The sequence below is a fragment of the Mustelus asterias genome, chromosome 6, assembly GCF_964213995.1.
Source record: "Mustelus asterias chromosome 6, sMusAst1.hap1.1, whole genome shotgun sequence".
In the NCBI taxonomy this organism is placed as follows: Eukaryota; Metazoa; Chordata; class Chondrichthyes; order Carcharhiniformes; family Triakidae; genus Mustelus; species Mustelus asterias.
Window position 1 is genome coordinate 144,443,789 of NC_135806.1, and position 13,556 is coordinate 144,457,344.

At 42.7% G+C, this 13,556-nt stretch overlaps 1 protein-coding gene across 5 annotated transcripts in view; it reads left to right on the forward strand.

Annotated features, from left to right (window-relative positions):
- The window catches only part of ghra (growth hormone receptor a), a 303,078-nt gene extending 291,100 nt beyond the window's left edge, over positions 1–11,978 (forward strand). For all 5 annotated transcript variants that reach the window (XM_078215258.1, XM_078215257.1, XM_078215260.1 and 2 more), the window contains one exon: positions 1,866–11,978. In XM_078215258.1, coding sequence (XP_078071384.1) covers positions 1,866–2,837 — 972 coding nt within the window. In that variant the 3' untranslated portion in view covers positions 2,838–11,978. The remainder of the gene's footprint in view (positions 1–1,865) is intronic.
- The last annotated feature ends 1,578 nt before the right edge of the window (positions 11,979–13,556 follow it).

Here is a 13,556-nt window from a genome sequence, read left to right on the forward strand (position 1 = left end):
AGTGTAGAAACACGGTGACGCACGCTGGGAATGTAGAAACACGGTGACGCACGCTGGGAATGTAGAAACACGGTGACACACGCTGGGAATGTAGAAACACGGTGACGCACGCTGGGAATGTAGAAACACTGTGACGCACGCTGTGAGTGTAGAAACACGGTGACGCACGCTGTGAGTGTAGAAACACGGTGACGCACGCTGGGAGTGTAGAAACACGGTGACGCACGCTGGGAGTGTAGAAACACGGTGACGCACGCTGGGAATGTAGAAACACGGCGTCGCACGCTGGGAGTGTAGAAACACGGTGACGCACGCTGGGAATGTAGAAACACGGTGACGCACGCTGGGAGTGTAGAAACACGGTGACGCACGCTGGGAGTGTAGAAACACGGTAACGCACGCTGGGAATGTAGAAACACGGCGTCGCTGCTGGGAATGTAGAAACACGGTGACGCACGCTGGGAATGTAGAAACACGGCGTCGCACGCTGGGAGTGTAGAAACACGGTGACGCACGCTGGGAGTGTAGAAACACGGTGACGCACGCTGGGAATGTAGAAACACGGTGACGCACGCTGGGAGTGTAGAAACACGGTGACGCACGCTGGGAGTGTAGAAACACGGTGACGCACGCTGGGAGTGTAGAAACACGGCGTCGCACGCTGGGAGTGTAGAAACACGGTGACGCACGCTGGGAGTGTAGAAACACGGTGACGCACGCTGGGAATGTAGAAACACGGTGACGCACGCTGGGAGTGTAGAAACACGGTGACGCACGCTGGGAGTGTAGAAACACGGCGACGCACGCTGGGAGTGTAGAAACACGGTGACGCACGCTGGGAGTGTAGAAACACGGTGACGCACGCTGGGAGTGTAGAAACACGGTGACGCACGCTGGGAGTGTAGAAACACGGCGTCGCACGCTGGGAGTGTCGAAACACGGTGACGCACGCTGGGAGTGTAGAAACACGGTGACGCACGCTGGGAATGTAGAAACACGGTGACGCACGCTGGGAGTGTAGAAACACGGTGACGCACGCTGGGAGTGTAGAAACACGGTGACGCACGCTGGGAATGTAGAAACACTGTGACGCACGCGGTGAGTGTAGAAACACGGTGACGCATGCTGGGAGTGTAGAAACACGGTGACGCACGCTGGGAGTGTAGAAACACGGTGACGCACGCTGGGAATGTAGAAACACGGTGACGCACGCTGGGAATGTAGAAACACGGTGACGCACGCTGGGAGTGTAGAAACAGGGTGACGCACGCTGGGAGTGTAGAAACACTGTGACGCACGCTGGGAGTGTAGAAACACGGTGACGCACGCTGGGAATGTAGAAACACGGTGACGCACGCTGGGAGTGTAGAAACACGGTGACGCACGCTGGGAATGTAGAAACACTGTGACGCACGCTGGGAGTGTAGAAACACGGTGACGCACGCTGGGAGTGTAGAAACACGGTGACGCACGCTGGGAGTGTAGAAACACGGTGACGCACGCTGGGAGTGTAGAAACAGGGTGACGCACGCTGGGAGTGTAGAAACACTGTGACGCACGCTGGGAGTATGTAAACACACACGGTGTTGCACCAGATGAGGAAAACATGATAAAAATTAAACATTCCATTTGTTTTATTGAAATTGTATATTAGTAGTAATGTAAAACAGCATCTGAAAATAGCTTAATCAATGTTTCAGGTGAATGCTATTGTTACAAATCTTTTTCATATGAAACATTTATCTGTCCTTTCTCCAAGGCTGACAGAACTGCCATAAATGTATCTTCCTTTCTGCTTTTATTTTGATAAATGTGTTCTGAATATTTCTTGATATCTTTGCTATTATTTTTATTTTTTATTACAGAAGGGTAAAATAGATGAAGTGAACTCAATTTTTGCAAATCACCTCAGCTACAAGTCTGACCTTTATATTGATGACCCCTGGGTAGAGTTCATTGACATAGATCTTGATGACCCTGATGAAAAGGCAGAAGTGGCAGACACAGACAGACTCCTTGGCCAAGACCACCTGAAGTCTGATAACTGCCTGGGTGTCAAGGACGATGACTCTGGCCGCGACAGTTGTTATGAACCAGAAGGTCCTGAGGAAGTCATTATTGGCAGACAAGGTGAATTAAGCAGCCTCCAGCTGGAAGGCAATGAAAGAAAAGAAAACATCAAGAATGATATTGGTGTTCCTTCAGGTATTTCAGGTACAGATGCCAAATGGAGCCTGCAACCAAACAGTGAGGACTGTGAGTGCAGTAAAATGCAACTGGTTACCACAGACAAAGGATTGTCAACAATAACTAAAACTGGGCTCAATCAACCACCTCTACACAGTCAACTCAGCAATCAGAGTTCATTTGGGAAAATGGACTTTTACGCACAGGTAAGTGACATCACCCCTACAGGGGGTGTCCTCCTTTCCCCAGGGCAGCAGAACAAACTGCAGATATCCCTGGCCAAAGAAACCTCACTGGACCCAAAGGCAAATCAGAAAACCAAACCGTCAGACAACGCCTACACATCAGAGGTCGACGCAGAGCAGTTCTGTGCCATCGACTCGAGCAAAGCAAGTGGACCAGGTACAGAGGAAAATCTTAATCTCAGCAGCTATTTCACCGCAGAAAGCCTTGCAAATGTCACAGTCGGTTCTTGTAAACAAACAGAAAACACAAGGCAGCCAACAATCCCCGTTCCAGACTATACCTCAATACACATGGTGGGCTCTCAGCAAAGCCTACTGTTGAACCCAAATGTGCTGCCTAGCAAGAGTCAACCCCCGCTAGCTGGATACCTGATGCCTGAACAACTTGGGAATGTCATACCCTGACTTTAGCCATGAAGTATAGACTGCACCATTGTGATCCGCTGACAGTGGTGTCACATAGACTTTGCGTACAATGATTTAAGAATAATATTCCCCAAAATATGCAAAATGGTACAACCATTATGAAATATTATGATTAAATTAAGACTAAGAATTATTTTAGAATGTCAGCTATATTTGTTAGAGTGAGATTAAAACCATGTATTTTTATAAAGTTAAACCAGACCCATGTTGAAAGGGGGTGAATATGCTTGGAAAAGTGCTCTCTGTCGATAAAGCTCGAAACACTGTTCCTCAACAACCCATTGTTCTGAAACACTCAGAAATGTCTGTAATACTGCAAATTTCCAGAGTCAATAGCTGTTTTGCTTCCTCGAAACTGTGTCCAAAAAGAATCGGGAAGAGCCAATACCCAGAACGCTTGCAATGGCTGCGTCACCACTTGTACCAAAGAGGATGATGAGGTTCATGAAGAGCAGCTGTACTCTTCTCACTTTAGTCGGACAGGATTGCAAACAGCAGTCATGCCTTAAATAGGGGGTTTCAGCAACCAAACTAATCTCACTATTGTGAAAACCTTTAATGAGTGTAACCATTCAGGCCTTCCTTAGAGGGGAGAACTGAACATTTCACAGAGGGGAAATTCATTTGACAAAACTCTTTCGTTCACTGCTATATGATAGAAAGCTGCATAGGATTTTCCTATCGTTCCAAGGTGGGTTTTCCCAAGATGGATACAGTGAGCTATTGGTCAGCGAGATCTTTTGCTCCCACCAAGTCCATGGATTTTTATGTAGCTCTCCTGTCCAGCCACTGGGGAACCCGCTGCGAGGGGTGACTTTGGCAGGACGGGAAGATCCTGCCAACGGGAGGGCTCAGAAAATCCTGCCCATAGTGTAGGCATGTAAGTTGGGAGTTTCTGAATGTCTACGGAGAGTTACAGAATTTGGCATCAGCTAAACTTCCAATACACATAAACCCTCTCTGACATGATCACTCATGTACCACCAATGCTGTGTACTGAGAAGCAATAGGAGAAAACTTTGTGTCCTGCCACTATGGGATTCAGGTAAAACAGATGCTCACAAAAGGTTCTCAAACACAAATGTGGATGTTGCATTCACCTTCATAAGGGCTATGTTCCCTCCCCACTTTATCACACATGCACTCAGTATACCCATACATTACAGGGCAGGTAACTCCATCCTAAATATAGAGACTGGAGATTCAGAATGGGAACTCAATGCAGTGGTTCACGAGCCTGTTGGAAGTTGATCCCATTGTTATTTGCTCTAGGATTGTTTTGGTTACAAGGCAGTTAGCAGAACAGTCAAACAGTGCTTTGTGTTGGTAAGAAACCTCATTTTTTACTATAATGTGAAAATAAATGTTCTCAGACCATGGGTACTTGTAAACTAAGGGATTAATTTGAAACTCTTCTATTTTAGTGGGGCGGGAGTGTGGTGTGGGGGTGGGTGGGTGGGGGAGGATCGTTACAGATCAATTCCACAGTATAAATTGTGGTCTCATTGGTAAAAAATTCACTAAAAATTGATAGAAGTTCAGAGAGAAAATCAAGTGATGAATTAGAAACAGTTTGTGATTTTATGGAGTAGGATAAGAATTTTGTTTAAACTTCCTGGATTTTTTTCAGTTAGTTACTGCAGATGAGGAAGTATTCATGGGGGATACATCGCGTGGCCTAATACACAAAATTGAGTCAAACATTTTCTACTATCTTTATGATGAGTTGAATATATAAATCTAGAATCGTATACAGACTATAAATTCTTTTTTAGTAATTGTGAACAATGCACTTTTGCAAATAGATGATACAGAAGACTAGTTAGTAGTGAGATTTATTGTCTGTTCTCTGGAAGTTGTAAGTAGATTGTAGTTTCCATAGCCAAAGCAACTACATATCCCAAAGGATTTACACAGATGAAAACACTTGTATAATCATTGACTCACTTTTTGTTTATATTCCTCTTGCATAAATCCTCACAAACAATCTTAGACTTTTAACAAAACCTTGGTGAACATGCACCTGAAAGGGATTTTTAAAAAAGTTACTTGAAATTTCATTGACAGATTTTAAAGCATGACCATCACTTTCAGTAGTGTTGCCAACACCCTTACCACAAAATTAACATACAGAATAAATATGGTCCATGTGGGAACTTTCAACATTGATCATGCTACTTTGATGAGTGACCCTTTCACCTTCACAATGGATGCTGGACGGTGCCATCGCCCCCCACCCTTCCCAACTTGGAATAATCCCACCCACCCCAGACATATTACTTTGTTTTTCCCAAGGGAAAACACCATTAAAACAGCAGCCGAGTCTGCCATGAATAGATACACAGAGACGTAGGGAACAGTAAATGTGTTACAGGCACAGTTGAAGGGAAGTGATATTATAAGCACCATGTACTTACACTCTTCAATCCCATCTTAACCTGATAGTTACTGTGTTAGTCAATATTTCTTTATCTTTTTGCAGGGAATCTATAATATATATTTATTATATATATATCTTTCCATTCCACATATCTATATTAAGTAACCCTATGCCAACTAGAAAGCATTAGGGCTGAAACAATATTATACAATATTAAATATCTCATCTTAAACAATCCTCAGGGACAGTAAGAAGTGCTTTTCCAGAAGTACAGTAATTGTGAAACACTTCGAATAAAGGTTTATTTTCCAAATCAAATGTAGCATATAATTATCTCCCTGGAAAATGTGAATCAAACTGAAGATTAAGAATGACCCTTGGTTATGATTTAGAGATGGACAATAAATTCTGGCCTTGTCAGTGACACTAAGAGTGATGCCCACATCCCATGAATGAATGTAAAGAAAAATTACTCTCCAATTTCCTACAGCCCACATTGAAGTGTAGGCAGGCTATAATTATTTTTGGGAGATTACCAACTATTCTGTCAGCACGGTGTGAAATAACTGCCTAACCCATACCCAGTATGTATAGGGAAATCAATAGATAAGTGAGCCTGTACCAGTGGCTCTCTTCCAGCATGATACAAGACAATCAAGAAGCCCCAGATCTCAACTGAATGCTCAGATCCTTAAACTAAGGAACCGTTCTCTCTGCACACATGATTTTGACAGTGCCTCACTCTCTCACTGGTAAATCTAAAGTAAAGTAAAAGTAAAGTTTATTTATTAGTGACAAGTAAGGCTTATATTAACACTGCAATGAAGTTACTGTAAAATTCCTCTAGTCGCCACAGTCTGGCGTCTGTTCGGGTCAATGCGCCTAACCAGCACATCTTTTGGACTGTGGGAGGAAACCGCAGCACCCGGAGGAAACCCATGCAGACATGGGGACAACGTGCAAACCCCACACAGCTAGTGACCCAAGCTACGAATCGAACCCAGGTCCCTGGTGCTGTGAGGCAGCAGTGCTAATCACTGTGGCACCGTGCCGCCCCAGAAAATCCTGGAAAATGTTCCTATAGGGGAGGCGATGGCCTAGTGGTATTATCGCTATTCTATTAATCCAGAAACTCAGCTAATGCTTTGGGGACCCAGGTTAGAATCCCACCAAGGCAGATGGTGGAATGTTGTCCTTACATGGTCTGGCCTACATGTGACTCCAGAGCCACAGCAATGTAGTTGACTCAACTGCCCTCTGAAATGGCCCAGCAAGCCACTCAGCTGTATTAACGTTTCAAGAAGGCAGCTCACCACCACCTTCTCAAGGGCAAATAGGGATGGGCAGCCAGCAATGTCCCACGAATGAATAAAAAAAAGATTTACCAGCTGCCTGTTATTAAAAAGTAAGCAGTATGTTTGATGTGTGCACCTGGCAGGTGAACCTTCACACCAGGGGAGCAAATTCAGAAAACCTATCTTTAAACATACAACTTGTATATGAACATCTAACTTTAAAACAAAGGCTTGAGCACCATACAACCACATGGTTCACAAGGAATGCTTGTAAGAAATGCTTCAGCATAGCTCAAAATGTTCCTTCTATCAGTTCTTAATGGTGAGAGGGTAGAGAAGTACGAGCAACATGATGGAGACTGGTTCTTTTTAAACATATAGCTGCTGTTTAGGGGCAGCATCATTCAGCCATATTGGTCTGTTCTGTTTGATAGTACCAGTTGGGACCGCACACTCTTTCAGTTAGCTGAACTGAGTTGGACACTGATTGCTTTCTGACTCGCTCTATTTCATAGTTCTATTTGAGATACTCATTATAACAGTGGCAGGCTGAAGACATTCCCCTTTAATCAATGTTAAAAACACAATGTGCAACAGCCTAACACAACCAATTGACATGGTACTCCGTATTGCCACATGCCGAAATGCTTCTTTTAGCCCTGCCCAGAGTTCAGCTTGGTATTTTTGCTGGTCATGTTGGATCTGTGACAGCTTTGGTAGGTAATAGTGCTTCTGGGGACTAGAAAGTTCAACTGTGTTCACTCACTGGGATACTCCTGCATAATGCAGTGTCAATGTGTGTCCATTCTGTTTCTCAGTCAAATGAATTGAAAAAAACAGTACACCAGAATACTGTGTTACCAATGTGAGCATGTTTCAGGAAGCCACCAGATGCCATCTCAGTCAAAGTGAAAAATACCAACAAACCAAACTTAGTTGCAGTTAATCAATGATAAGTCTCTAATTGTTGGATTACTGAGGACAATGAAACTAATATCTGAATGTGCCAATTTAATACTGACTTCAGTCATTCAGCAGCGATTGTGCTATCAGCTTCTGAGTATTTATCATTGCACACTAATTACTGATGCTCTTCAGGATGATGTGGAATCAATCTAGGAGACAAATTCTCACAGTTGAGAATGACGGATTGTCTAGGTAGTTATAGTAGGTACTTTTCTGTGTCTAATTTTCTTTAAATACCAGAAGTGTTTTCAGTGACTTTGTACAATTATAACGTGTTCATCATCTTAATCAGAGGTGAAGACGTTTGCTCAATTGTCAGCAAGATGTTAGTCAGAGCTACACAGTAAATTAATACCCACAGAATGCACACTGTATGCCTGAGCACATTACACGAGGCTTGAAACTAGCATGTATAAAAGATGCTTTTATATGGAGACATCTGGTAGCCTCTCATTGCTTACGAGGCTGTATCTCTGGGGATTTTCTCTGTCTCCCTGTTCCTGCTGCTTCAGAACGTTTTAAAGGACGGGAGCTATTGCTTCATGTCAGGTTTTACTTCTCCATACTTTGCTGTGAGACCATCTCTTGGAGATTGTTTGCCTGACCTGTTTTGGGATTGTTCATTACAAAAATGTGCAAAGAACTGTGTACTCAAATCAGGTAACTAATATTGGTTGGAGGATGCAATCTTACCCTGACTTTAATACACCACTGTGACAAAAAATAATTTGCATTTCTATATTGTCTGCTGAAATAATTGGTTCTACGTGACACGAAACCGAAAAAAGACACTGTGTAATTTCTCTCACTAACTCAACTCTCACTGACTCGTGCTTGGGCACAGTTTCTTGGGTGCAAGTGACCCACAGTCTAGTTCAAGTGGCTGTTCTTCAAGAGAAAATTTGTACAAACTGAATGCAGGTTATTTGACATAAAGAACATCCCTGCTGAACCCACCGTTTCCTGTTCTGTTGCAATTCCAGTTGTAGGTAGGAATCAGGACCGGGAGGTTGATTTTATTTCCTCCCTCCCTAGGGATACTACAATACCCAACGCCAATTTCCACAGCACAAAGATATTCCAACATTTTGTCAAACCGAAGACACTACCTTAAAAATGAATATATACTTGGTCCTGTGTTTTGTTGTGTATGTGAACTCCACTATGTGTGTGGTTTAAACAGACAATATAGAGCATGTATAGAATGTGTACATAACCATGGTCCTGGTTAACTTTGTAGTATTTGTTTAACATCCTAAAAGGGTTAAACAAGTTTTATTTTCCATCCAAGTTATTGCTCTGAGGGATGGCGGTTCATTTCTTTGCATAAAGCCATTCTTCAGTTGTGAAAATTAAACTATTCACGTGTGCCATAGGCCTGGTTTCACTAGGCCCTTGTTCTTAGTTGCGAGAAATCATTATATTTGAAAACGGAACTGTAGAAACTGATACTTTATGAAAACTGATTGTAGACAATAGCCAGAACTTCATACCCAGTATTTTGGAGCTGCAGCAATGTATATTGTTGTTTCATATTGCAGTGTTCCTTTTCTATTAATATAATGTTGGGGGAATGAGGAGGTGCATTAGAACCATAGAACCATAGAAAATTACAGCTCAGAAACAGGCCTTTTGGCCCTTCTTGTCTGCGCCGAACCATTTTATGCCTAGTCCCACTGACCTGCACTTGGACCATATCCCTCCACACCCCTCTCATCCATGAACCCGTCCAAGTTTTTCTTAAATGTTAAAAGTGACATTGTCTCATTTTATGGTGGGAGCTGAGCTTTTTGAAGACTGGGGTCCTAGATAGAGACCCACTTCCCATCTGTTTTGAGTAAGATGTTATAGTCTATGCAAAATACTGAACCAAATTGTGGGTCTTGCAGTCTTTCCTCCAGCTGAACATTGGTGCAGGGTAACTGCAAATTTTACAAGAATTGAAAACATACCATATTCATTTGTTTATTCTTTCCCAAACTACAGACATGAGCTCCAATGTAATCTCAGGATCATTTGTTATGAAGATAGATTTTTTTTTATTAGAGGGCCTCAATCCATTACTGCCATGTCTTCTTCCTGCACCATCTCCCCTTTATGGGCTGCCTGGGGTCCTACATATCCTATGCTTGACAGGTTGGGCCTCCCACTGCTCACTGCCAATGCTAGCTTCAGGCATATCCCATCTCTCTTGAGGTGTTTTGATTCAGTATAGCATAGAGCAGGATAATCAGACACATTCCACACTATACCATTCTCATGGATTGTTCCTTTAATATTCTGCATCATATCACTAATGGATTAACTGCAACCTAAATATGAAGCTCGCTCCCAATGTGACTTTACCTTCCAAATCCTACCAGTACAGTAGAGTCTGGCAACAATTTTTATTTGATGGAGTGTGACTTTGAACTGTCAAAGAAATAACAGGCTGGATTCTCCGAACTTGTTCGCGGCTGGGATTTTCCGATCTCGTTGCTGTGAACAGAGATTTGGCTGATTGCCAATTCTCCATTCTCGCTGACAGCAGTAGTAGGGCGTGCGAGACCGGAGAATTCCAGCCTACTTCACCAGTTCCAAAATGCAGGGGAAGTCAAGGCTATCAACTGCATCTCTTTTTGTTGCCTAGTAAAAGGAAGTGCCCTTGTTTCCATGATAACATGGCAACACATGTCAGAGTCTAGAGACTCTAACGCTGAGAGTATTATTTTTACTGCGTACAGATCACCTTGTCTTAAAAAACCTTCAGCACTTTATGAAATCAATCTTCTATTTTCAACATTTTGTGAAATCAATCTTCTATCTTTGCCTTTAGAGATGTACAGGTAACAAGATTATATATGGAATAGATCCCACCATTAAATGGGATATATTCATGCAACATAACTTATTTTTTTAAATTCAGTATGTGGTAATTCACCAATTTGTAATAAAGTCATGCTCGTGTTTCAAATTTATCTTGTATCCTGTAGCAAACTTGTTGAGATTAAGGGAAACTACACTAAGTGTAATAAAAACAGAAAGTGCTGGAAAACCTTAGGTCTCGCAGCATCTGTGGAGAGAGAAACAGAGTTAATGTTTCAAGTTAATGCTTCTCCAGAGGAGCTCCGAGTTTTTTCAGCATTTTTTGTTTTTATTTCAGATTTCCAGCATCCACAGTATTTGCTTTTATATTACTGCAGCAAGTGTACCCCATGTTGTTGATAAGATGTAATAAGGCTGCCCAGAGAATTTAACAACTTGTTCTCCTCTAACCTACATGGTATCAGAGAAGCCCCTGACTTTTAAGAAGGGCTTTGGGTAATGCTCTGGGTTAGACTGGTCTCTGACCTTCTGGGTTTATATCACTCCAGACTGGAGGTAGTGGTCTTATCCACTCGCTGTAAGGATCTTCTGTGAAAGAATTCTGGAGTTTTGAAGCAATGTCTTGAGCAGAGCACAAACTGCCCCAATGTGAAACTAACCTGCTACTTTCACTCTGAGAAGCTACAGCAGTAGGAAAATGACTGGTCTGTGAAAGGCACATTTCTGGTACCTCCTCATGCTTTACCTCACCTGGGAATGCTTGATGTTGACACTGTGCTGTCCCAAGGACTAATATCCTTCACCTTTACAAAAATAAAGAAAATAAACTGATCTGTGAGGGAGTTTAAAATGCTGCTATTCGTGGTTTGAAATTAAGAATATCAAATAATTCTCAGCAATTTAATCCCAACCAATGGGAACATAGCAGAACTTCCTCCGTCAGGGACCTTGCCCTATGAGGGCATTGGTGAGCATGGACTTACAATGGATTGGTCCATGTTTATGTTTGACAAAGTACTGCAGTGGTTTGCCGTTGCCTTCTGCAATATTGCTGACCAGGAAACTCTCCAGTTAACATAACTGATAGTGTCTTCAAATCAATAGGTTTTGTGTAATTTGGAAAAATAAGCTGTGGAAAATGCTTGATGAATGATGGCCTGATTTCTGAACCTCACTGCCTCTTGCTAGCTGCACACAGTAGCGCGACCCTGCTGCTCAGGGCTTCACCTTCAGTTCAGAATAGATTCTTGTGGTATGGAATATTCTGGCATCTTAGATTCTGAGTAAATGTTTGCAACAGGTATTGAGATTGCTCCACACAGAATTGAAAAATAAACTGATTTGTAAGAATAAAATAAGTTATGTCTCATGAACAGTTTTCTTTCAAGTTGGACAATGGGAAAAATATTTGAGGGAGAATTTTTAAGATGTGCATGATTTTTATCTTTAAAGCCAAATTCTACACTAGCCAGTCATCACTAATGCTGGAGATCTTTTGCGTGTTTCCTTTTATCACCATCTGACTCCTTCCAACTGCCTTACTTACTTAGCCCATCCATCATCTTCTACATTCTCGCCAACTTCCATCTCTCTTTGACCAAACAATTTAAGGCTTTTGTTTTACAGAGGACAACAGCTGCTAAATTTTATAAGTCAAAGGGAGATAAAATTAAAGCAAGTCAAACCATCAGCCCTTGTTTGCTCAAAGTAGAAATCTGAAAGTAGTTTTTCTCTGTCCTAATTTTGTATTTTAATAATTAAATGTAAAGAAGATTCAAGAGTACAAATATCAACATTTTGTGACGTATATAATGGATTATATACCAGTTTCTAATCCAGAAAAGCTGCATGTTCTATTTTGAAAAGTGCTGAATCTTTATGTATGCACAGCTTCTGGTTTTGTAAAACTCTTGGATTGCATTGCCCTGATTTGCTGTAACTAAATGATGATTAAAAACTAAAACTGCTAATCAAAAAAGCCATGACTGAGCTAATATGAAAATGCACCACTTCCCAACACAAACTCAGAATCATAGAATCCCTACAGCGCAGAAGGTAAGGTTAAGGTTTATTTATTAGTCACATTGAAGGCTTACATTAACACTGCAATGAAGTTACTGTAAAATTCCCCTAGTCGCCACAATCTGGCGCCTGTTCGGGTCAATGCACCTAACCAACACGTCTTTCAGCATGTGGGAGGAAACCGGAGCACCCGGAGGAAACCTACGCAGACACGGGGAGAGCGTGCAGACTCCGCGCAGACAGTGACCCAAGCCGGGAATTGAACCGGGTCCCTGGTGTTGTGAGGCAGCAGTGCTAATCACTGTGCCACCGTGCTGCCCCAGGGGAGCATTCGTCCTATCGAGTCTGTCCATTACAAAATCCCAAACAATCAAAAGGTATGCTGGTTGCGGCAGGAGTTTTACTGAGACTACCCTGTTCTCCCAACAGTGCTATGTGATCTTTAACACACATACACGGAAATCTTGCTGCAGTTTACGATCTAACAGTCTGACCAACACTGCACCCTGGGTTTCCCGGCAGCGAGATGTACGTTCAACGGAAAACCCTGTTGACAACAGCAAGACCATAAGATCCTGCCGCCAGTGAGCTGCCGTGAAACATGCCATGGAGGTGGAGGAAAATCCTGCCCAATGTTTCATAATCTCATCTGAAAGCCAGCACGGTCCAATGTTAACATTTTTGTGCCTGTTGAGTATGAGTTTTAAAGCAGCAACCACTGCTTCAAAATTTGCCATTGTTGAGTTAGGGCAGGTATGGATTCAGTTACCCTATATTTGGATAATGAGCTTACTAACATTGACAGTTTCGGGCTTTATGTGAAGAGTAGTTGCTTTGATGAGGTACATCAGGAACATGGGTCAGCACTTTCAGGAGAGTAGAAAACAGGAGGGAGAAGCAAATAAATTTAACTGGCAAGTATAATGACACTGAGATTTATTGGAATGTAAGGCGGGAAGCTCAGAGCAATAATAAAAAATGACTAGACCTGCAGGGACTTGATGGTCCTACTAGATTCAACAGAGGACCATGCTATGGTTTTGTGATTCAGTTTCATGCCAGGTGACCAGCCAAGTTAACAGGCTGGTTAGTTACGAGCTGGAATGCTCAGAGTTGGTCTCCAGGTAGGGGCAAAGGAGAGGGGAGTGAGAGATTGGGATTTTGGGGGATGCAGTCAATATGGGGTGGGGGTGGAAGAGAGAGCCCATAACCAGAGGAGGGACCGCTGGG